Source organism: Ambystoma mexicanum, chromosome 1p, assembly GCF_040938575.1.
Source record: "Ambystoma mexicanum isolate Mex_15411 chromosome 1p, UKY_AmexF1_1, whole genome shotgun sequence".
NCBI classification, from domain to species: Eukaryota; Metazoa; Chordata; class Amphibia; order Caudata; family Ambystomatidae; genus Ambystoma; species Ambystoma mexicanum.
The window spans coordinates 142,427,306-142,449,347 of record NC_090921.1 but is presented as its reverse complement, the minus strand read 5'-3'; the positions used below and the strand labels follow the sequence as shown (position 1 = coordinate 142,449,347).

The 22,042-nt window shown below is 47.2% G+C and overlaps 1 protein-coding gene across 1 annotated transcript in view; it reads right to left on the bottom strand.

Moving 5' to 3' along the window:
* ZMYND15 (zinc finger MYND-type containing 15) overlaps positions 1 to 22,042 on the bottom strand; it is a 349,574-nt gene that overhangs the window by 138,609 nt on the left and 188,923 nt on the right. Inside the window, exon 10 of the mRNA XM_069612228.1 lies at positions 7,539 to 7,640. Within this exon, the coding sequence (XP_069468329.1) occupies positions 7,539 to 7,640 (102 nt within the window). The remainder of the gene's footprint in view (positions 1 to 7,538; positions 7,641 to 22,042) is intronic.

Sequence of the window (22,042 nt, the reverse complement as noted above, 5' to 3'; positions counted from 1 at the left end):
AGAGATTTCAGAGCTGGAGAGATACGATCCCAGGGCTTGAGGCCAAGTACAAGTCTCGCAGTCCTGTTCTGGATTACTTGCAGAGGACGGAGAGTAGAGGCAGGTAGATTTAGAAAGAGGCTGTTACAATAGTCCAACCTAGAGAGAACCAGAGCTTGGGAGACAGTGAGCTTCTGGGGGAAGGAGAGGAAAGGCAGAGTACCTCTGAGAAGGTGCAGTAGGAAGTTTGACTTTTTAGAGATCTCAGAGAGGTGGGCGGAGAAGGAAAGTGTGGAGTCAAAGATGACCCCAAGGTTCCTAGCATTGCATGTGGGGGTAGGAGGAGGGCAAAGAAAGGCCGGCCAGAGAGAGAGGGGAAAGGATGGTGAAGGTGTGCCGATGAGGAGGATCTCTGTCTTGCTGGCATTCAGACAAAGATCATTGGTGGCACACCAATCTTGAATGTCAGTTAGGCAATCCGAGATGAGAGAGGGAGAGGAGGTAGCCGAGGGCAGCCTGAAAATGAGTTGAGTGTCATCAGCGTAGCACTAGAAATTTGAGCAGAAAATGGCAATGCAGTGGGCGAGATTTGCCAGGTATTGGTTGAAAAGCCAGGGCGAGAGGTTAGACCCCTGGGGAACACCACAGTTAGAGAGGAAGATAGATGATAGGAAGGACCCCAGTTGGACCTGGGAGGGTCGATCAGAGAGGAAGGAGGTCAGCCAGGCCAGAGCCTGATCAGTGATACCTAGGTTATCACGGAGGCGGTTGAGCAGGATAGTATTGTTGACCGTTTCGAAGGCAGAAGAGATATTGAGCAGGATGAGGACAGAGGGAATGTTAGTTTGGAGAGCAGATATTCACGGATGTTCAGGAGAGCAGTTTCTGTGCTTCTGGCAGCTCTGAAGCCAGACTGGTGGTCATGAAGACAGCCAACAGAATCAGAATGAAGGTTACCTGAAAGATGGCCAGCTTGTCCAGGAGTTTGCCCAGAAAGGGAGTAATGGAGATTGGGCGATAGATAGCCGGACAGGAAGGATCCGCTGTGGGTTTCTTGAGAAGAGGATGCACAAGGTAGTGCTTCAGAGGGGAGGGGAAGGATCCCGAGGCAAAGGAATGGTTGCAAAAATTGGCAAGGACCAGAGCGAGGGTGTCAATGTGGTTCTTGATGGTTTTAGAGGAACAGGGATGAACCTGTTTTGACGAGACTTTCATAGATCAGACTTGTCTAACAACCTCATCAGGGGAGAAAAGAGGAAAGGAAGAGAATGGGGGTGGAGGGGTGCTTAAGGGGGGGTCAGCAAGCACAGACTGAGAGGGAATAGGAGGGGGAGGGGAGGAGAGGATGGACAGGATGTCCTGGGCTTTTGAGATAAAGTGAGAGGCAAGGGCATTGCAGAGAACTTGGGAGGCAAGAGGAGGGGTAGAGACTGTGGGAGGGTTGGCAAGCTCCTTGCAGATTTTAAAGAGTTTGGCCGAGTTGTTAGATGCTGCAGAGACACAGGCTTGAATGTGGTCTCTCTTCTTGATCCAGACAGAGAGTCAGTATTGCCTTTGGAGCAGGCGATGGACCAGTTTGTCAGAGGATGAACAAGAAGCCATCCATTTCCTCTCAGCCTCTCAGCCTCCCTACAGGAATTACACTTGGCTTTGGACTTCAAGCGGATCCTCCTATGTACAGTCATCCGCCCTCCGGTCCAAGTAAAAAATAAAATGCGCGTTTTTTTTCTCCTGAAATTCGCGCTTCACGTCAAAATACACACTGCAATTAAGGGCTTACCCTGCAGTCTGCTCTGCTCTCAGGAGCATGTAGAGATGAGAAGAAAGTCCAGCAGGGCCACTGCTGGTGAGGATCAGCCCTGGGAGGCTTGCAGAGAAGTGAAAGAAGAGGCCTTCCCGTGGGCCCTGCAGATGGTGCCGGATCCCGACTCCCGGTTGCTCCGATTGGGCAGTTAAGGCCCAGGCAACCAATGGGGGTGGGAGTCAGGCAAGGCTGGAGGACATCTGGAAAGTAAGGCCATCTTGGAGGGGCCCAACATACAATGTGGCCAAGTGGCAATGCGGCAGGCACAATGTTAAAACCCACAAGCTTGGTGCACTGAGACTCAGGAAAGCAACTATGTGCAGTCATCCGCCCTCCGAACAAAGTCAAAGATAAAATGAGGGGCACATGGTGTGTGCCTCCAGAGCATCTCACATGCTGCATTTGGAATATGCCTGCCTTTGTTTGCATATTCCAACTCATCGCATCATCCACAAGTTGGCAGAGAGTAGCCAACGCACATTGCAGCGGAGCGCTCACCGGCACAGCAGGCTGTTGTCCGGCAACCTCAGAAGCAGCTTTGTGAGTAGGCCTCTTACTGCGCCCACCTCCTGAGCTATTTAGCTCTGCGCCCCAGGCCATTGCCTGCTCCGCCTGTGCAGGAAACAGGGCTGACCCTAACTTCCCTCCTAGTCACCTACTTTGCACTCACCACTCACCTCGTCCCAAAGCCAAAACTCCTCCCGGCCGCAACTGATGTTCACCATCGAAAGGGAGAAGGTACTGCGGACTCCTTTTCTCACTGACACCCATTTTGATTTGTAGGCTTTTTTAAATTGTGAAACAGCTGCCGTGCCGTTTCACACATTTAAAAAAAGTTATTAGCACCCTGAACAGAATGTCTCTGCTAGGGTATGCAATAGTTTCCGGCCATAACAGGTGGTAAAGCCCTTCACCTTGGTTGTTACTGCTTAAATACACTATTGAAGACAGTAATATCTCAGTAAAACTAGGTATATCATGTTTTATCAGTCTAGTGATATCTTGTGCAAAATAAAAGAGGTGATGGCCAGCCATCATCGCTTTTGTTTTGATCTAGTCACCCCAAATGAGATGGGCGTGCCCAGATGTGGGCCCTGTGCATGTTGGGCCTAGAGACCCAAGCTACTCCTCACTGATGATGCCCAATGAGGACGAAACATGTCTGTGGATGTTTGTGGTCTTGTGCAGAAAGGATGTGATGAAGCAGTTCAGGCTGGACTCCTCTTTTTGTAGTGTGACCAATCCTGATTTGCACATGGTTTTTCCCTTTTCTGTAATGGCTTGGCAGGTGAAGAATTATCGTCTAGATGGTTGCCCGGAGCATGCCTGAGGTTAAGATTAATTCTAAACCTTCCAGCCATCAACTCTTTTGTTTTGCTTTAGTCACCGCAAGTGGAATGGGTATGTCCAAACGTGGGTCATGTGCCTGCTGGGCATAAAGACTGAAACCACTCCTCACTGATGACGCTCAGTGAGGCTAAAACATGTCTGGAGATGCTTGTGGTTTTGTGCAGAAAGGATGTGACCTAGCAGTTTTGGCTGGCCTGTCCCTTTTGGGGTGGGACCAAGCCTGATTTGCACATGGTTTTTCCCTTTTCTGTAATGGCTTGGCAGGCGATGAAGGATGGTTTGGACGGTTGTCCAGAGCGATGCCAGAGGTTATGATTCATTCTAAACCTTCCAGCCATAAACTCTTTTGTTTTGCTTTAGTCACCGCAAGTGGAATGGGTATGTCCAAACGTGGGTCCTGTGCCTGCTGGGCATAAAGACTGAAACCACTCCTCACTGATGACGCTCAGTGAGGCTAAAACATGTCTGGAGATGCTTGTGGTTTTGTGCAGAAAGGATGTGACCTTGAAGTTCGGGCTAGACTCCCCCTTTTGGGGAGGGACCAGACCCAATTTGCAAATGGTCTTTCCCTGTTCTGTAATGGCTTGGCCGGCAAAGAACAATGGTCTAGAGGGTTGCCCGGATTGATGCCAGAGGTTAAGATTAATTCTAAACCTTCCAGCCATCACCTGCTACTGATATCTTGTGACATCTCCAGAAACCTAGTAACAGAAAATTACATTCCTAAAAACTGTAATAACTCATTAGAGTGCAGTTGTTAACTCACAGGACCTGCTACCAGAAGCAACCAGCCGCGTGAAAGGCAGACACCTGAAAATAATACAGGCAGCCACTTATACACTCAATGAAAGTTTCAGATACGTTTCTTTTTAAATACATTTATCAGAGAATTACTAGTTATTAGTTAATATGGAGGCATTTATAGTTGTATGTTTATTTAGTTTGATGCTGCCTTTTAATACAGAATAGCAGGTTCCTGCCTACTTGTTACAGTTTATATTAAATCATAACACTGGCTTTAAAGAGGGTTTTATTACACTGCTAAAAATACTTGTTTGTGTTTCAAACTGATTATAAGCTGCATGTGCGTGTGTCCACATTACACATGAATTATACTTTTTTGCTACAAACCGAGCAAGCAAGAGAACCAATATTAAAAGTGTGACTATTTTGCAACCTCTGCAACTCTCTCTCTCTCTCTCTCGCTCTCGTTATCTATTCTTCCCTCTGGCCCGACTCACTCTGGAGGGCACACCCTTGATGTTCTGATCTTCTCAGACCTCCCCTCTCGAAACTTCTAACTACTTCTCTCTCTTGAAGTGACCACTTTCTTCTTTCCTCCCACCTGTCTCTCTCTACCCCTCAGGTTAAGCGACCCCAGCACTGCCACCCACCTTCTTGGTCATCAGGCCCATGAAGTGTGTGTCAGTGGAGGATTTTGCCGCTACTTTCTCTCCTCCTCCCACACCATTGGCTGACTCACACTCTGACACAGCCCTCTCCAACCTTCATCTTGCTATCTCTAACACTCTTGATTTCCTTGCCCCTGTCATGAGCATCTGTTTGAAGCCCTCGTCCAAGTGCAACTCTTGGTATGATTCTGCCCTCGCCACCCTTAAGCGTAAGTGTAGGGGACTGAGTGGAAGTGGAGGGCATCAAGCGCACCCTCTGACAAACTGGCCTGCCGCCTGCTCCAAAGGCATTACAGACTCTCTGTCCTCTCAAAGAAGAGAGCCTACTTCCAACCCACATCTCGGCAGCCTCTAAAATCTCGGCTGAAATTTGCATGGAGCTGGCCAATCCTGTTGCAGTCTCCACCACTCCTGTTCCCTCACAGGCCCTTTACATGGCTCTGCCTTCTCATTTCACCACTAAAACTCAGGACATCCTGTCCATTCTCTTTTACCCTACCTCCTCTTCCTCTCCCTCTACCAACCTAGGCCCCTCTTCGGCTATTTCTCCCACTCCTTTCTCTTCCTTTTCCCTGTTCACCCCTGACAATGTTTCTAGACAAGTCTGATCTATGAAAGTCTCATCAAAGCAAGGGCTCTCCTGCTCTTCCAGAACCATCAAGGACCACATCCATACCCTTGCTCCAGCCTTGGCGATTTCTGCAATCACTCATTTGCCACAGGAACCTTCCATTCCCCCTTAAGCACTCCTTTGTGTACCCCCTTCTTAAGAAGCTCTATGCCGATCCTTACTCTCCAGCAAACTATTGACTGATCTCCATCACTCCTTTCTGGGGCAAACTCTTGGAAAAGCTGGCTGTCTCCCAGCTTAATCTACATACTGAATCTGTTGGTTGTCTCCACGACCACCAGTCTGGCTTTGGAGTAGCCAGAAGCACGGAAACTGCTCTCCCGAACACCCATGAAGACTTGCTCTCTAATCTTGACTCTACCCTTCCTTCTGTCCTCATTCTCCTTGATCCATCCTCTGCTTTCGACATGGTTATCCATGGCATCCTGCTCAATCACCTCTGTGACAACCTGGGCATCTCTCATCAGGCCCGACCTGGTTGACCTCCCTTCTCACTGATCGGCCCTCCCAAGTCCAACTTGGGTCGTTCCTCTCTTCTATCTCTCTTTATACTTGTGGAGTTCCCAAGGGTCTACCTCTCTCCCTGGCTCTTCAACCACTATCTGGCACCTCTTGCCCACCGCATCTCTACCTTCCGCTCTAACTTTCAGTGTTATGCGGATGACACCCAGCTCTCCTTCAGGCTCCCCCCAGCCACGTCTGCTCCTTCTCTCATACTAAACTGCCTGTCCTCAATTCAGGAATGGTGTGCCTCCAATAATCTCTGCCTTAATGCCAGTAAGACTAAGATCCTTCTCATTGGGACTCCTGCTCCCTCCCATCCTCTCTCACTCTGGCTGCCCACCCTGGGCACTCTACCTGCTCCTTCCTGTGAGGCTAAGAACATTGGGGTCTTAGACTCCACCCTCTCCTTCTGCCCTCACATTTCTGACATCTCTAAGACATTACACTATCAGCTGCACCTCCTAAGTTGCCAAAGACACTAAAACACTTGGCATCTACATTGACTCCACACTCTCCCTATCTAGACAAACTAATGCAGTATCCTCTGCAGCAGCTTACACATGCACTCTGGCTGCCCACCCTGGGCACTCTACCTGCTCCTTCCTGTGAGGCTAAGAACATTGGGGTCTTAGACTCCACCCCCTCCTTCTCCCCTCACATTTCTGACATCTCTAAGACATTACACTATCAACTGCACCTCCTAAGTTGCCAAAGACACTAAAACACTTGGCATCTACATTGACTCCACACTCTCCCTATCTAGACAAACTAATGCAGTATCCTCTGCAGCAGCTTACACATGTAAGCTCATCACAGCATGCCGCCCCTTCCTCTCACCAGCCAACTGCACCACACTTGCCAGGACTCTGGTCCTCTCCAAAATTGACTACTGTAACGCCCTTTATCTGGGTACCAATCAATGCAATCTAAAGAAACTACAAATCACCCAAAACAATGCAATTAGAGCAGCCCTCAACCTCCCTAGGAACTTGCACATCTCAGATTCCAGACGGAACCTCCATTGGCTGTCAGTCTCCCAAAGAGTCTCTCTTAAAGCATTGGCGCTTACACACAAAAGCCTCGCCAACCTAGCACCAAGCTACCTAGCCTCCAGATTTTCCCGACACACCACCTCTAGACCACTCAGAAGTGCCCAAACTAACTGCCTTGATATCCCACGTTTCAACCTACAAAGATCTGGTGGACGTAGCTTCCCAGTCCTAGCAGCCAAGCTATGGAACTCGCTACCCAACCCCCTGAGAGCCCAACCTTCCTTCTCACTCTTCAAACGCAAAGCCAAAGCCTGGCTGACCACCCACGACCTACCTTGACCCTACCCTCGAGTCAGTAGCTACTGCATTTATTGCCCACTGCCTTAAACCTGCATATCCCACACCTGTATATTCACTGCATTACCTGTATATATCTGTATATTTAAGTAATATGTTCATATGTTTATATTTGTTTGTACATATAATGCCTTACCTTGTTGTTTTTATTATGCCTGTAACTAAGTGATGCGCCCGGTTGCCCTTGGGCCTGGTGCGCTTTATAAATAAATAAAATACAAATACAAATACAGAGTGGGGATGTAGGATGAACTAAGATGCTTAGTAGACATATTTCTCTTCAGTCTTTTAGAAATGATTGTGGGTGTAGCTAGCTTTATGTACAAGGCGCAGGACTTGAAATTGACTTTCTCCACAAACGATAGCCAATGCAATGCAAAATGTTCTGTTCTACAGCAGAAGTGAAAAGCAGTACCACTGCCCCACTCCCTGAAAGTTCTGAGGCACCCCATAACTGCTCCATACCCCCTGCACCCATCACCACCTTCCCTAGGACTGAGATCCATTACCTTTCTCTGCAAGACGAAGTGCTGCTCGTCAACCTCTGGAGGCAGGGCATCTCCCACGAAGTGCAGCTCGAGTGCCACATGTGGCAACAGGATGGACAGCTCCTGGGAGGGAAGCACCAACATTAGTGACCACATGCACCCATTCCTGCTAATTACCAGTTATTCCAATGCATCTCGCACCTGCTCACACAAATTCGATGTAACCCCATACCCACAAAAAACGCAGGGCAGGAATGCCACCCCATATCCAGCCCGACTGCCTCCTCATACCAGAAATATCCAGGAATGGGGAAATACCCCTCACATGGCACATGAATAGACCCAGGATGCAAGGAAATGGAGCAGGAGGGCCTGCCACCTCATACTTTCCTGCATGCCAAAAGCCATTCCACGATTAAGAGGAGGGATTCCCATGCCCAAAGTCCAAATGCAAAAAGGGCACCACATAAACTGAATGACCCATGGTAGGAAAGGTGGCAGTAACCCAGCATGCTACTAAAACTAGGATAGAAAGAGCACTCCAATCCAGAAAATCCCAGTATGCTCCGTAAGGCAGGAAAGGGGCCCTATAACAAAACACCTTCAGGCTGATGTAGGGAAGGATAGAACGGGTGACCCATATGCCGGCACGTCAGGAACACCTTACCAAGCACACCATTATGCCAAGGACAGGAAGGCTGCACCAAGCAACAAGGCCCAGAGTGGGAAGGGATAACTATATCCATAACAAACGGGTAAGAAAAGGGGCTGCATATAAAAATGAAACACATAGCCGAAGACTCTAGGAAGGAAGGGAGCACCCCACATCCCAAAAAAACATCTGGCATTGCATGGGAAGGAGGCCCATATCCAGAAAACCATCAAATCCAAGGTGGGAAAGGTGCCCTGTACACAAAACACCATGAAATCCTGATCAGGAAGGGTACCCCATTTCCAGGACACCATTGGACATATGATTGGAAGGAGGCCCATATCCAGAACACCATCAGAGTCAGGCAGTGTCGGTGCCCGGTACCCAAAGGAGCAGGGGAGGAGGGCACCACATTTCCAGAACACCATGAGCCATCGGATTGGAAGAAAGCTCATATACAGAACACCATGATACTTAGGATTGGAAGGAGGCTCATATCCAGATCGACATCTGACTCATGGCAGAAATAGTGACCTTTACCCAAAACACCAGGGCAGGAAGGACAACACATATCGAGAACACCATGAGCCATAGGATTGGAAGGAGGCTCATATCCAGAACACAATGAGGCATGGGATTGGAAGGAGGCTCGTACCCAGAACACCAGGAGCCATAGGATTGGACTGGGGCTCATATCCAGAACACCATGAGCCTCGGATTGGTAGGAGGCTCATATCCAGAACACCATGAGGCATGGGATTGGAAGGAGGCTCATACCCAGAACACCATGAGCCATAGGATTGGAAGGAGGCTTATATCCAGAACACCATGAGCCATAGAATTGGAAGGAGGCTCATATCCAGAACACCATGAGCCATCGGATTGGAAGGAGGGTCATATCCAGAACACCATGAGAAATAGGATTGGAAGGAGGCTCATATCCAGAGCGACATCTGACTCATAGCAGGAATAGTGCCCTGTACCCAAAACACCAAGACGCCTCATATCCAGACCGCCATTGGACATATAATTGGAAGGACGCCCATATCCAGAACACCATCATAGTCAGGGCAGTATTGGTACCCGGTACCCAAAGGAGCAGGGGAGGAGAGCACTACATATCCAGAGTTCCATGAGCCATAGAATTGGAAGGAGGCTCATATCCAGAACACAATGAACCACAGGTTTGGAAGGAGGCTCATATCCAGAACACCATGAGACATACGATTGGAAGGAGGCTCATATCCAGAACACCATGAGACATAGGATTGGAAGGAGGCTCATATCCAGATCGACATCTGACTCATAGCAGGAATAGTGCCCTGTACCCAAAACACCAAGGCGCCTCATATCCAGACCGCCATTGGACATATGATTGGAAGGACGCCCATATCCAGAACACCATTATAGTCAGGGCAGTATTGGTACCCAGTACCCAAAGGAGCAGGGGAGGAGAGCACTACATATCCAGAGTTCCATGAGCCATAGAATTGGAAGGAGGCTCATATCCAGAACACAATGAACCACAGGTTTGGAAGGAGGCTCATATCCAGAACACCATGAGACATACGATTGGAAGGAGGCTCATATCCAGAACACCATGACACATAGGATTGGAAGGAGGCTCATATCCAGATGGACATCTGACTCATAGCAGGAATAGTGCCCTGTACCCAAAACACCAGGGCGCCTCATATCCAGAATGGCATTTGACATATGATTGGAAGGAGACTCATATCCAGAACACCATCGTAGTCAGGGCAGTTGTTAGGCAGAATCCTGTGCAGTGCCTTTAGGGACCACTACACACAATTAAGACTACAGGTGGCAATACATGTTTTACCTTTGGTACAAGCCTGTACTACTATGTTAAAGTGGTAGCAGTAGCGGAGCAGCCAGGCTTATCTCAAGAGTATATGAGCAGTAGCAGAGATTACACAAAGGGACCACAATTACTGTGACTCAAGCAAACACTGACTCAAGGTTTCAGGTAAAAAATATAAGTACATTTATTTTTAAACCATTTGTTATAAACACAACACTTCTATTAAATTCAAAACCACACGTAAAATACACTACAACTAACCATCTCACTTAGTACGGTAAAAATCAAGGTAAGTACCCTGTGTTTAAACGGACAAGTATTACGAAACAAGACACGTTACCGTGAATACGATTGCGATCACTTTTTGACAGTTCGGTCTACTAAAGAAACGCGTGTCCGCGGCAAGAAATGTTACCTAGCACCTGAGATACCCAGAGGGAGTTGGGGGCAAAAATCATAGGCAATATATTAGTCTGGCAGACAGAATCGAAGAACACTCATAGACAGGAATTCAAGAGTCAAAGGGCCGGAGCAAAAGTCAAGTGACATTGGGTGCCTGTTGTCGAGGATCACACAGTCGGACAGTTCACGATTCAACGTAGCCAAGAGTACTTTGATATTGTCAATGTTTGGAAGCAAAAGTTATAAGAAGGAGGAAAAAGTAAGGACACGCCTTGAAGAAGAGAAATAGGGATTCACCCAAATTCCTCAAGCAGGACACAGTACCTTTTTCAAAGAATGAAGCTGGTGCCACAGCAGTTGTTCCTGGTAGTTTCCTGCAGACCCACGATTCCTGGAACTTCGGCATGAAAAAGGATGATGAGGGGGTCTGCACCACACAGGGATGAGGCAGGCAGCAGCGACCATGAATAAAAGGTGCGCTCCTTTAAAAACAAGAGAGGCTCTTCAGGTGGCTATCCAGACCACTACAGCAGTGTGCAGCGATTTCGACCACGAAGGGATTCCTCTGACTGAAGAAGACGAGCTTGTTATCCCCACCAGGCTCAAGGGAAGAAGACTCCGGACTGGATCTTCTCTTAGTCGTTGAAGGGTAGATAGCTCAGGACCGCAGCAGCGCTTCACCGGTACGGGATAGTTGCAGCAGTCGACATCTCCTCTGCTTCTCTTCGGTTCCTTGTAGTTCCAGTGGAGACTCTATGACTTCCAGCCCAAGAGACCTGCCTTTTATTTAAAAATCCCCCATTCACACAGCCTGGCTGTTCACACCAGCCTGGACAACCACCTCGGCCAATCATGGAAAAGTGTGACTTGGGTTTCCTAGGATACCCTGTGCAGGGGGTGACTGCACCCCTCCGTCACATACAGCCCACCTAGACACCCAGGCGCCTAGAGGAGGGCTTCTTGGCAGAAGCCTGCCAAAAGACAGTGAAAAAGAAGGCAAACCTGGTTTGCCGCGCAAAGTAAAACACAAGAAGGAGTTTAACAAAAAGAAATGGCGAATAAACAGCGCCGGAGCAAAAAGAAAAAGTATTTGGTCAAGCAGGTTTAAGTTCGAGGCTAATACAATTGCCTACAATACTAACATGTTTATATAAGATAACCGCAGTAGAAAAGTTTAGGGTAGATACCACTGCCACCAGCCAATTCTAAATGTTAAAAGAGCGAAACAATGCTCTAGGAGGTACAGATAAAAAGGGCTAAGAGTTAACCCTTCCAGTACTCCATGTAAGATGGGGTGTACTGGATACATGGTTGATTTGACTAAGTAAAGTTAATGGCAACTTTACCCTTTTCTGGGGGACAGTAGTCATCGTCAGAAATGCAGTCGTTGGGAAGTCTGAACGACATCCCTGTGTCACTGCACTGAAGGTGCTGTGTAACACACAAAAGAAGGGGGCCACTGAAGTGGTGTATTCCAGAGATCCACAATCATACAAACAGGTAAAAGACACATAGCAAAACATGGGTAAGAGTGGGGGGAAAGCTCACACTCTTACCAAGTGGAAAAAAATAACTCCAGAGATCCCGCAAAGCTGCTGAGGGACTCACTAGGTAAGGGAAATTAGCCATGAAATGAGAATTGGCCCTAACACTCGCCCCCCAGCCAGACTAAGGGACAGAAGGATTTAATACACTCCTGGATGGTTCTCATACCTCTAGTCGGTTACAAACATCCTAGAGTGACCATCAGCATTTTGGTGGTGACTTCCTGCTCTGTGCTCAATGGAGAAATCAAATCCTTGCAGGCAGATTGACCATGTAAGTAACTTTGGGTTTTCCCCTTTCATTTGCATCAGCCATCTCAAGGGTTGGTGGTCAGTCTGAATGATGAAGGTAGATCCATACAAGTATGGTCTAAACCTCTTCAGTGCCCACACAATAGCAAAACATTCAGGTTCTATTGTTGCCCACCTTGTCTCAGGATCCTTTAACTTCCTGCTGATGAAACAAATTGGGTGTTCCCTACCTTTCTCATCCAGTTGACTAAGGACCGCACCTATACCTACATATGAAAACATCAGTTGGTACAATTAAGGGTTGGTGATAGTCAGGAGTTCTTAGGACTGGAGCTTGACAAAGGACTTTCTTCAGGCCTTCAAAGAATTGATTGCACTCCTCATTCCACCTGACCTTTTTAGGGAATTTTGGAGAGGAGATGACATTCAAGGGAGAAGCTATGGTCCCATAGTTCTCTATGAAGTTCCTGTAATACCCAGTGAGACCTAAGAAGGCTCTCACTTGGGTTTGGGTAGTAGGGGTGGCCCAGTTTTGTACAGCTTGTACTTTGCTAGGCAATGGCCTTATTTCACCTCCTCCTACCTCATGTCCAAGGTAGACCACTGTACTCTGACCAATTTGACATTTGCTTGCTTTTATGGTCAGATGGGCCTGTTCCAGAGCCTGCAATACATAGCCTATGTGTTCAATATGTTCTTTCCATGTAGGGCTGAGCACTGCAATGTCATCCAAGTATGCCATGTAGAAATCCTCCATCCCATTCAGAACTTGATTGACCATCCCCTGAAACGTAGCAGGTGCATTCTTTAGTCCAAAAGGCATTACCTTAAATTGGTAGAGGCCAGCTGGGGTGGAAAATGCAGTTTTCTCCTTGGCATGGTCTGTCAGGGCTATTTGCCAATAGCCTGACGTTAGGTCAAATGTGCTGAGGTACTTGGCTGCACCAAGTTTGTCCACCAGCTCATCTGTCCTAGGCAAAAGATGGGCATCAGTCGTGGTGACTGCATTTAGAGCTCTGTAGTCCACGCTGAATCTCTACTCCTTGGATCCTGCCTTTGGTACAAGCACAGCTGGGCTAGACCATGGACTAGTAGAGGGCTCTATAACCCTGAGATCAAGAATCGTGTTGACCGCATTCCTTATATGGGTTCTGACATTGTCTGGCATTCTGTACTCCCTGCTTTTGACAGGCAAACAGTCACCAGTGAGTATATCATGCTGTCCACAAGGGGTTAAGCCTGGTGAAAGTGAGAACAGGGAGGCAAACTGATTTAACAGTAATTTGCACTCATCCTGCTGGTCAGATGTGAGACTGGAAGAGAGATTAACTCCTTCCACTTGCTCATCTAAAGGTAAGCCTCTGAGGAGGTCAGGCAGAGGTTTACTCTCCTCCTCCTCCTGAGCTGAAGCTAGAAGCAAAGCTCCTATATCAGGTCTAGAGATATAAGCCTTTAAGTGGTTGGTGTTTGTTTGTTTGTTTGTTTTGTTTGTTCATTTATTTATATAGCGCTCCAGACCCAAGAGTAAAAGGGCGCTTACGGACAGGTTACAAAAGTACAATATATATAGAATTTGCAGTTATACATTTGTAGAAGTAATATACAACATATACAGTCAAAGGTAGTTAGCGCATACAGTTAAAGATTTGTGTGGCATGTATAGTATATACAGTTAGTAATGGGCTTAGTCCGACTTGGGATTGGTTTTATCCAGTAGCCAACCAATGACTAGTTTCATGAACAGTTGGAAGGATTCGGTCGATTTGATATTCAACGGCAGGGTATTCCAAAGTTGAGGGGCGAAGACCATGAAGCTCGAGCCACCAGCTCTTTTAGAGGTGAATCTGGGCACAGTAAGGCAAAGAGTATTGGAGGATCTAGTGATTCTGGTGTTCGGCTCCAAAGTGAATTGGTTAGTGAGATGGGGTGGGCTAGGTGGTTAAAGGCTTTGTAGGTAAGGCAAAGAATTTCTAGATCAATTTTTTGTTGAATGGAGAGCCATTTGCAAGAAATTCTGATGGGGGAGATGCGCTCTCTCCTGGGAATGTTTAGTGCTGCTCGCAGCGCGTTGTTTTGGAGAACCTGACGTTTATTGATTATACCTTGGTTGGCAATAGCCAAGCTTAGATTGTGTGAGAGCCCTGGCCAGTGTGAGGCAGCTGTTGGTGGATAAAAAAGGTCTGCAGGCTCTAATTAGTTTCCCAGTATAGGCGGTGGTTGAGGCGGTGTAAAAGCCTCTGGGAGCCTCCTTAGGGTTGCCTAAGTCCACCAGATAGTTCACCTCTCCAAGTTTACTCACAATCTTGAAGGATCCTATCCATTTGTCCTGCAAGGCCCTCTGCCTTGTGGGGACCATAACAAGAACAAGCTGGTCTTGAGTAAACTCAACCATGTTAGCCTTCTGGTCATGCCAATATTTGACCAGAGCTTGACCAGACTTCAAGTTATCAGTAGCCTCAGCCATCATGTGTGACATTCTCCTCTGGAGACCTATCACATAGTCAGTCACTCTGACTGGCTTGGGGGAAGGAGCACTCTCCAACCCCTCCTTAATCAGGGCCAATGGACCTCTGACTGGATGGCCATAAAGAAGTTCAAAGGGACTGAATTCTACTCCCTCCTGAGGGACTTCTCTATATGCAAAGAGAAGGCATGGCAGTAGAAGGTCCCACTTTCTTTTAAGGGGTTCTTCTAAAGCACCTATCATGCTCTTCATAGTTCTGTTAAACCTCTCCACACATCCATTGGTTTGGGGATGGTAGGCAGTTGAGAACGTGTAGGTAACTCCACAGGTTTTCCACATGGCTTGCATGTAGTGGGACATAACATGTGATCCCCTGTCAGATATCACCTCCTTAGGAAAACCTACTCTGGTAAAAATACCAAGTAGGGCCTTAGCCACAGCCGGGGCCGTAACAGTCCTCATCAGTACATCCACTACAACCAGGATAAACCTGTTGCTTGAAGATGTGGGAGGGTCAAGAGGACCAACAATGTCAATCCCAAACCTCTCAAAAGGAACTCCCGCCACTGGGAGAGGCACCAAGGGTGCCACATTCTAGGCTCCACTCTTGCCAGAGGTTTGACAAGTGTGGCAGCTTCTGTAGAATTTGTCTACATCTGAACCCATCTTAGGCCAGTAGAAGTAAACAGAGAACCTTTCTTTGGTCTTCTTAAAACTTAAGTGACCAGCCAAAGGTATCTCGTGGACTAACTGCCGAAACTGGAGTCTACAAGTCTTTTGCAGTCTCCAGGTATCAGGTCCCAGCGAGGATCTCCTGCAGAAGCAGATGAATAGCCCACCCAGTCCCTCAAACTAGTATACCCAACAATCAATTTAACAATTATTGCATTGACCAGAATGGGGGAAAGGGGAAATATTGAGAAAATAACAAATGGTCAGGATCACACTGGAGCCCTCATTGCTTAACATCATGGAACTCTGGATACCTGCAAAGATATAACAACAAATAACTCTGAGTTAACTTCACTAACCTTTTCTTAAGGAAATATATAAACAAAAAAACCCTTAATTACCTGACAGTCTCTGTTAATTTACTGAGAGACTTTTGGAAAATTAACTTCATAAATACTTTACTCTTTTACTTCAATCTCTTTTATATTAAATGGATTTCATGGTATGGAGTTTACTTGCAGACATATAGTTCAAATCTGTACACATTTAATTCCTTCTTTTGTTTGCTTGTGCGATAAGAATACTGCATCCAATTGATAATCTTGTTAAATGTTGACTCTCACTGTCTGAAAGTTCGTGCTGTTTTCAGAATTGCGCAAATATACGATGACTAATTAAGGAGCCGCTTACTTAAATATACGTAGGTTTCACTGCCGCGGTTTGCACTTCATGCGATCGTAGTACACAGTTATTTAAATCAATGCAGACTGAGCGCGGCTTGCAGGTGCTGTATTACGCACACACGGGTCTCGTTTATTTCTTTTCCTGCAGACTGAAAGCAGCTTGCTGATGCTTGTAATGCGTGCGCACACTCGATCGATATAATTTCACGGCACATCTTCACTTTCAAATGAATTTCCTTTAACAGAAGAAACTGATTACGTCACGACGGCTTACACTTCCTGGGCACGTCGCATTACGCTTTTAGGTACATTTCAATAATGTACTACTCGCGACGCGGGCACACATACATGAACGTTACTATATTCTATGATGCGCATTAAATAAACGCGCAGAGGCAGCAATTAATCTAGCATTGCAATGCTTAAGAATTACACGCGCGAGCCGGCACAACATTGCAAGACACTCTTTTACTGTTGACGCGCGCTTTTAAATTATCCAAAACAATTAAACATGTAAAACAATCCAATGTTGAACTTGAATCTGTAACTTTTATCAGCAACTTCTTTTTGAATTCAAAACAGTATATATCTTCAACTACATCTGTACATACTGTTCCTTTCAAACTAAACAGTCTTTCTTTTATTACTTCTCATGAACACTTATCTGAAATACTGTCTCAGACAATTCTTAGAAATATCTTCAAGGATTCTTTAAGTAGTTTTCTTGGGTTTTCCTCAGGAGCTCTAGTTCTCTGTGAACACTCTCATGCAGATGTTGAATGAAAGGCAGTTTCGAACCTTTCTTTAGGTTCCAAACTACATCACAGTAGTCCTTATCCAATCACTGCTGATCAGGAAGTTCTCCACCGTCTTGAGCTGGGATAGAAGTTGTTGACTGGATAATGATGATTAGATTAAGGAAATATCTTTTGTGCAATTTAAACAACCAAACCATTATAGTCTAACCTAATGCCTTCTGTTGCCCAGGGACCTGACACCAGGGGTTGACTCAGTTGGTTCACTGTAGAAGAGGCAATCTTCCCAGTGCAACCTATACTTCCCAGGCTCAGTCCCATTGAGCTGAGAAGCTGCCTGTAGGCGAAGACCTTCCAAGGTAGGACATTCTCTCGGTCCCTTGCTGAAATCTTCCCTGTTGGGTCCACCTTCTGCCAGTAAAGACTGCAGCTCAGGGTGGTCAACAGGGTCAAGATCTCCTACCAGAGTAAAATCTTCTTCTAGATCTGATTCCTCAGTATCTAGTTGAACCATACAGGGTTGAACCTCACACTCAGCCTCAGCTGGTGGAGGAGTCACTGATGTGATTTTGGACAGTCTTGGAGATGTCCTTCTGGGCACAGGAGTGCTTGCTGGTTTCTTGCTGGCAGACCTGGGTTTCCCCTTTGTCTTTTCTTGCCCTGAAATTGCAGTAAGTAAATCCTGTGGACTTGGGATGATAGTTTCCTCTATCATGTCCCCAGGAGAGCCTCTCAAGGTTCTCTCCCTTGCAGACCTTGTGAGCTCCTGCTTCCTTCTGCCGGGGAACCTGGGGGTACTAGACACAACTCCAATAGTTTTAAGGTCATTACCCAGCAGGACCCTCCCAGGTACGTTATTATGCATACTTACAGGTATCCTGACAGTCATGTCATTACACTGGATGAGAGCTGGTAACTGGGGAGCCATTTGCACAGGACCTCCAACTAACTTGGTTAAGTGTTTGGGTGCCTTAGCAACATCTTCCACCTTGAAAAAACATTCATCAACCACAGTTATGCTGGCTCCAGTGTCTCTGATGGCAGGGGTCTCCTGACCATTCACAAGAACACTATCTTTGTAATACTCTTTAGTATTATCTGGGATTGAGTTATAGACATCTAAGTTCTGTTGTTCCCAAAGACCCAAGGACACTAAGGAAACACTAGCTGAGACTCTCATGGGCTCATCAACTAGTAACTGAAAGTTTCCACTGGTCATAGATACTTCATCCACCTGGGAGAAGGCTAAGGAAACAGTGTTGAACCCTGAAGGTTTACCCTTACGTCTGGGATCTCCTTTCACATGGTCAGGTAGCCCACAAACAAAGCATTTTCCAAATACTCTCTGGAAGCGGGGTTTACTCCGACCTCCATCTGGTTTGGGACCAGATGGTACATTAGCCTGATTCTAAGAGTGGGGGAAAGCTCACACTCTTACCAAGTGGAAAGAAATAACTCCAAAGATCCAGCAAAGCTGCTGAGGGACTCACCAGGTAAGGGGAATTAGCCATGAAAATGAGAATTCTCCCTAACAGCAGTATTGGTACCCAGTACCCAAAGGTGCAGGGGAGGAGGGCACCACATATCCAGAGTTCCATGAGCCATATAATTGGAAGAAGGCTCATATCCAGAAGACCATGAGACATAGGATTGGAAGGAGGCTCCTATCCGGGATACCATCAGAGGCATGGCAGTATGGGGGCCTGGTACCCAAATGAGCAGCATATCCAGAACACCATGAGCCATAGGATTGGGAAGAGGCTCATATCCAGAACACCATGAGCCATAGGATTGGGAAGAGGCTCATATCCAGAACACCATGAGACATAGAATTGGAGGGAGGTTCATATTCAGAACACCATGAGCCATAGGACTCAAAGGAGGCTCATATACAAATCAGCATCTGACTCATGGCAGGAATTGTGCCCTGTACCCAAAATACCAGGGCAGGAAGGGCACCTCATATTCAGAGCACCTGTAACACTCACCTGATTCCCACGGAGGCGCTGATCCCGGCTGGGCTGCTATCGTTTCTTCAATTGAGAAGCGTAGAGCTCAGACGACTCTCAGGACTGGGCTTCCTCTTATCGAATGTCTGACTTGCAGCGTAAGTTTTCTGCAGGTGGAAGAAAAAGGGTTAATCACCGTTTGATGGGATTCCTTCTCCCACCAATCGCCAGTTTCTCCCACAGCCTAGCTTTCTACTTGTCTCGGCGAGCTCTCACCTTAGGCGTATAAATGCTGAGCTCTCCATCCTGTGTCTGGTGCAGGGGTGCGTGGATTCCAGTTACGTCACTGGATGAGTTCAGTGTTGAGGCTCAAGTCTTTTGCGGCCTTAGTTGTGGCACTGGTGCTGGGATGCCGAAGAGCGATGCTGCCGTTACTGCACGAGCGGATGCCTGTAAGTATACTGTAGTCTTTAGGCTTTAAAAGATGGGCACCTCAATGATGTCCCTTTTCCTTTGTTTCAGGCCTCGGGATGCTGTGTGCGTAGTTTTCCGTTGCTGCTGCACGTGCCGATGCACGTAAGTATAATGTTCGTTGGTCGCTTTTAATGGCACCTCTAATAATGTCCTTTTTCTAGTTTTCAGGTGCCGGGATGCTGCGGGCTTTATATCCGTTGCCACTGCATGTGCCGATGCACGTAAGTATAATGAACGTTGGCCGCTTTTAATGGCACCTCTAATAATGTCCTTTTTCTAGTTTTCAGGTGCCGGGATGCTGAGGTTGATGCGGCCGCTACTGCGCGTGCAAAAACTGGTAAGTTAAGATGAATGCGACTGCCTTCACCCGAACCCCTTTTTAATTATGTCCTTTGCCTTTCAGGTGCAGAGAAGCTGCCGAAGAGAAGGCCGCGGTTAGCTCCGTTGCAATCACGGATGGATCAGGTAAGCGGGCGCGGCTGCGAGCGAGTTGCATTTTTCTAACCTTATGTTTATTCTTTGCAGGTTTTGCCGGTGACTGGATTCCGGGATCTGGTAAGTATTGTTCTGTGTCTTTCTTCATCCACAGGTTGCTGCGCGGAAGCTGAAGATGACTCTGGACCTGGAATGCAGGAGCCGACTCAGTGAGCGTCCTGCTGCTGCTGCAGAATAACGCGAAGCACGTGTTTTCCATCGGGCGTGGTTTAAATAGCAGAGAAGTGCTTCCAGTGTGTGTTCTTCCACCGGTTCCACCCAGGTAAGAAAAGAGCTCCTGAATGGAGGGAATAGTTCCTCCCAGCCCTGATGGCTGGGGACTTCAACCAGACTGGATTGTTCTGGGTAAATATGCAGCATGGTCTGCCTCAGGTAAGTCCACCCGAGCATTATTACACTGTTTATCAATATGAGCCCGGCGCCTACGGCGCCGGGACTGAAACCCTTCATGAGCCTGGCGCCAAAGGCGCCAGGACACGGTCCAAAGGGCCCCTGTAGGGGTCTGCTGGGTCCGGAGTAGTGGAAGACGGGTCTGCTTCCGAGGGCGCTGGGCCAGTCCTGGCCCCTCGGGAGTAGCGCCCATGACAGCACCCCCCCTCAAGGCCCCTCCCAAACTTGTCCTCCCCGGGGGTTTTGGTTTATCGGGAAAGGTTCGGTGAAATTTCTGGACTAGACGAGGAGCATGGACGTGGTCATAGGGTTCCCATGACCTTTCCTGAGGTCCGTAGCCTTTCCAGTCGATTAGGTAGAATAGCTTCGATCTGATGATTTTAGAGTCCAAAATGTCTTTTACTTCAAATTTGGGCTCCCCATGAATGGGCTCTGGAGGATTGGTCAATCTGGTTCCAGGTTGCATGGGTTTCAAAAGAGATACGTGAAATACAGGATGTATTCTCATATGGGTTGGCAATTCTAATTTAACGGCCACTGGATTAATTATGGCCGTAATTGGATATGGTCCCAGGTATTTGGGGTTGAAGGTGCGAGGCCCTTTAAGCGATAAATGTTTGGTGGACAGCCAGACTTGATCCCCAACCTGGTATTGAGGGGCATTGCTTCGGTGTTGATCTGCTCCTTTTTTGTACCTCTCTTTAGCTTGTTGTAGATGTGCAGTCGCTTCCTTAAAAGCCTGGGTAATAACGGTGTGCAATTGATCCACGGCGGGTGTTCCGAGATCTTGAGGTGGATCAAGGTTGGAGGTTCGAGGATGAATCCCATACAAGATGTAGAAGGGACTGTTCCCGGTACCCGAATGAACTGAATTGTTGTTAGCATATTCAGCTATCCAAAGGATGTCCTTCCAGTTACTCTCCGACTGTTGTAGCATGCATCGTAAATATTGCTCGAGAGTCTGGTTTGTTCTCTCGGTTTGCCCGTCGGTCTGGGGATGATGGCTGGTCGAAAGTCTTGCATCGATTTGAGCTAATCGACAACAGCTACGCCAAAAGTGGGAAAAAAACTGGCTCCCCCTATCTGAGATTAGTACTGACGGGAAGCCGTGTAGCCGGACGATGTTTTCAAGAAATACTTTGGCTAGGACTGATGCTGAAGGGAAGCCTTTTAGCGGAATGAAGTGGGCCATTTTAGAAAACAGGTCCACAATAACAAGAATGGTGTTGTACCCGGAACAGGAGGATAAGTCTGTGATGAAGTCCATGGAAAGGGTATGCCAGGGACACGGTGGGATGTCTAATGGTTGCAGAAGACCAGCCGGCCTCCTCTTCTGACCCTTGTTTTGAGCGCACACACCGCAGGACATCACAAATTCCTTTATGTCTTTTCTCCACGAAGGCCACCAGAAGTGTTTCTTCACCTTTTCTGTGGTTTTGGCAATGCCAGGGTGACCCTCAATTAATGAATCATGATAGCAGGAGATTACCTGTCTTTGTAAATCGGCGTGTGGTAAGAACAATCGTCCTTGGAAATAAGGCAAGTCATTGCTTACGGTGAAATCTTTTCCTTTTTGTAACCAGTTCAGTAAGTCTGGTGAAGTTACAAGTTGTTTAGTTTTTTCTTCAATATCCTCAATGGATTGTGAAGAAATCAGACCCACGATCCTTTGTTCAGGAATTATTGGTACAGGTTCTGGATTGGCAACGTTATCTCCCATTCCAATTCGGGAAAGAGCATCCGCTTTGCCGTTCTTGTTGCCGGGGCGATAAGTGATCACAAAGTCAAATTCAGCAAAGAATAGAGCCCAGCGAAGTTGTCTGGATGATTGAGCCTTGGCGGTTTTCAGATACTGCAGATTTCGATGATCGGTGATCACTGTGACGGTGTGTCTGGCCCCGAGGAGATAATGCCGCCATGCCTTAAAGGCTGATTTCATCGCTAGAAGCTCTTTGTCTGTGATGGTGT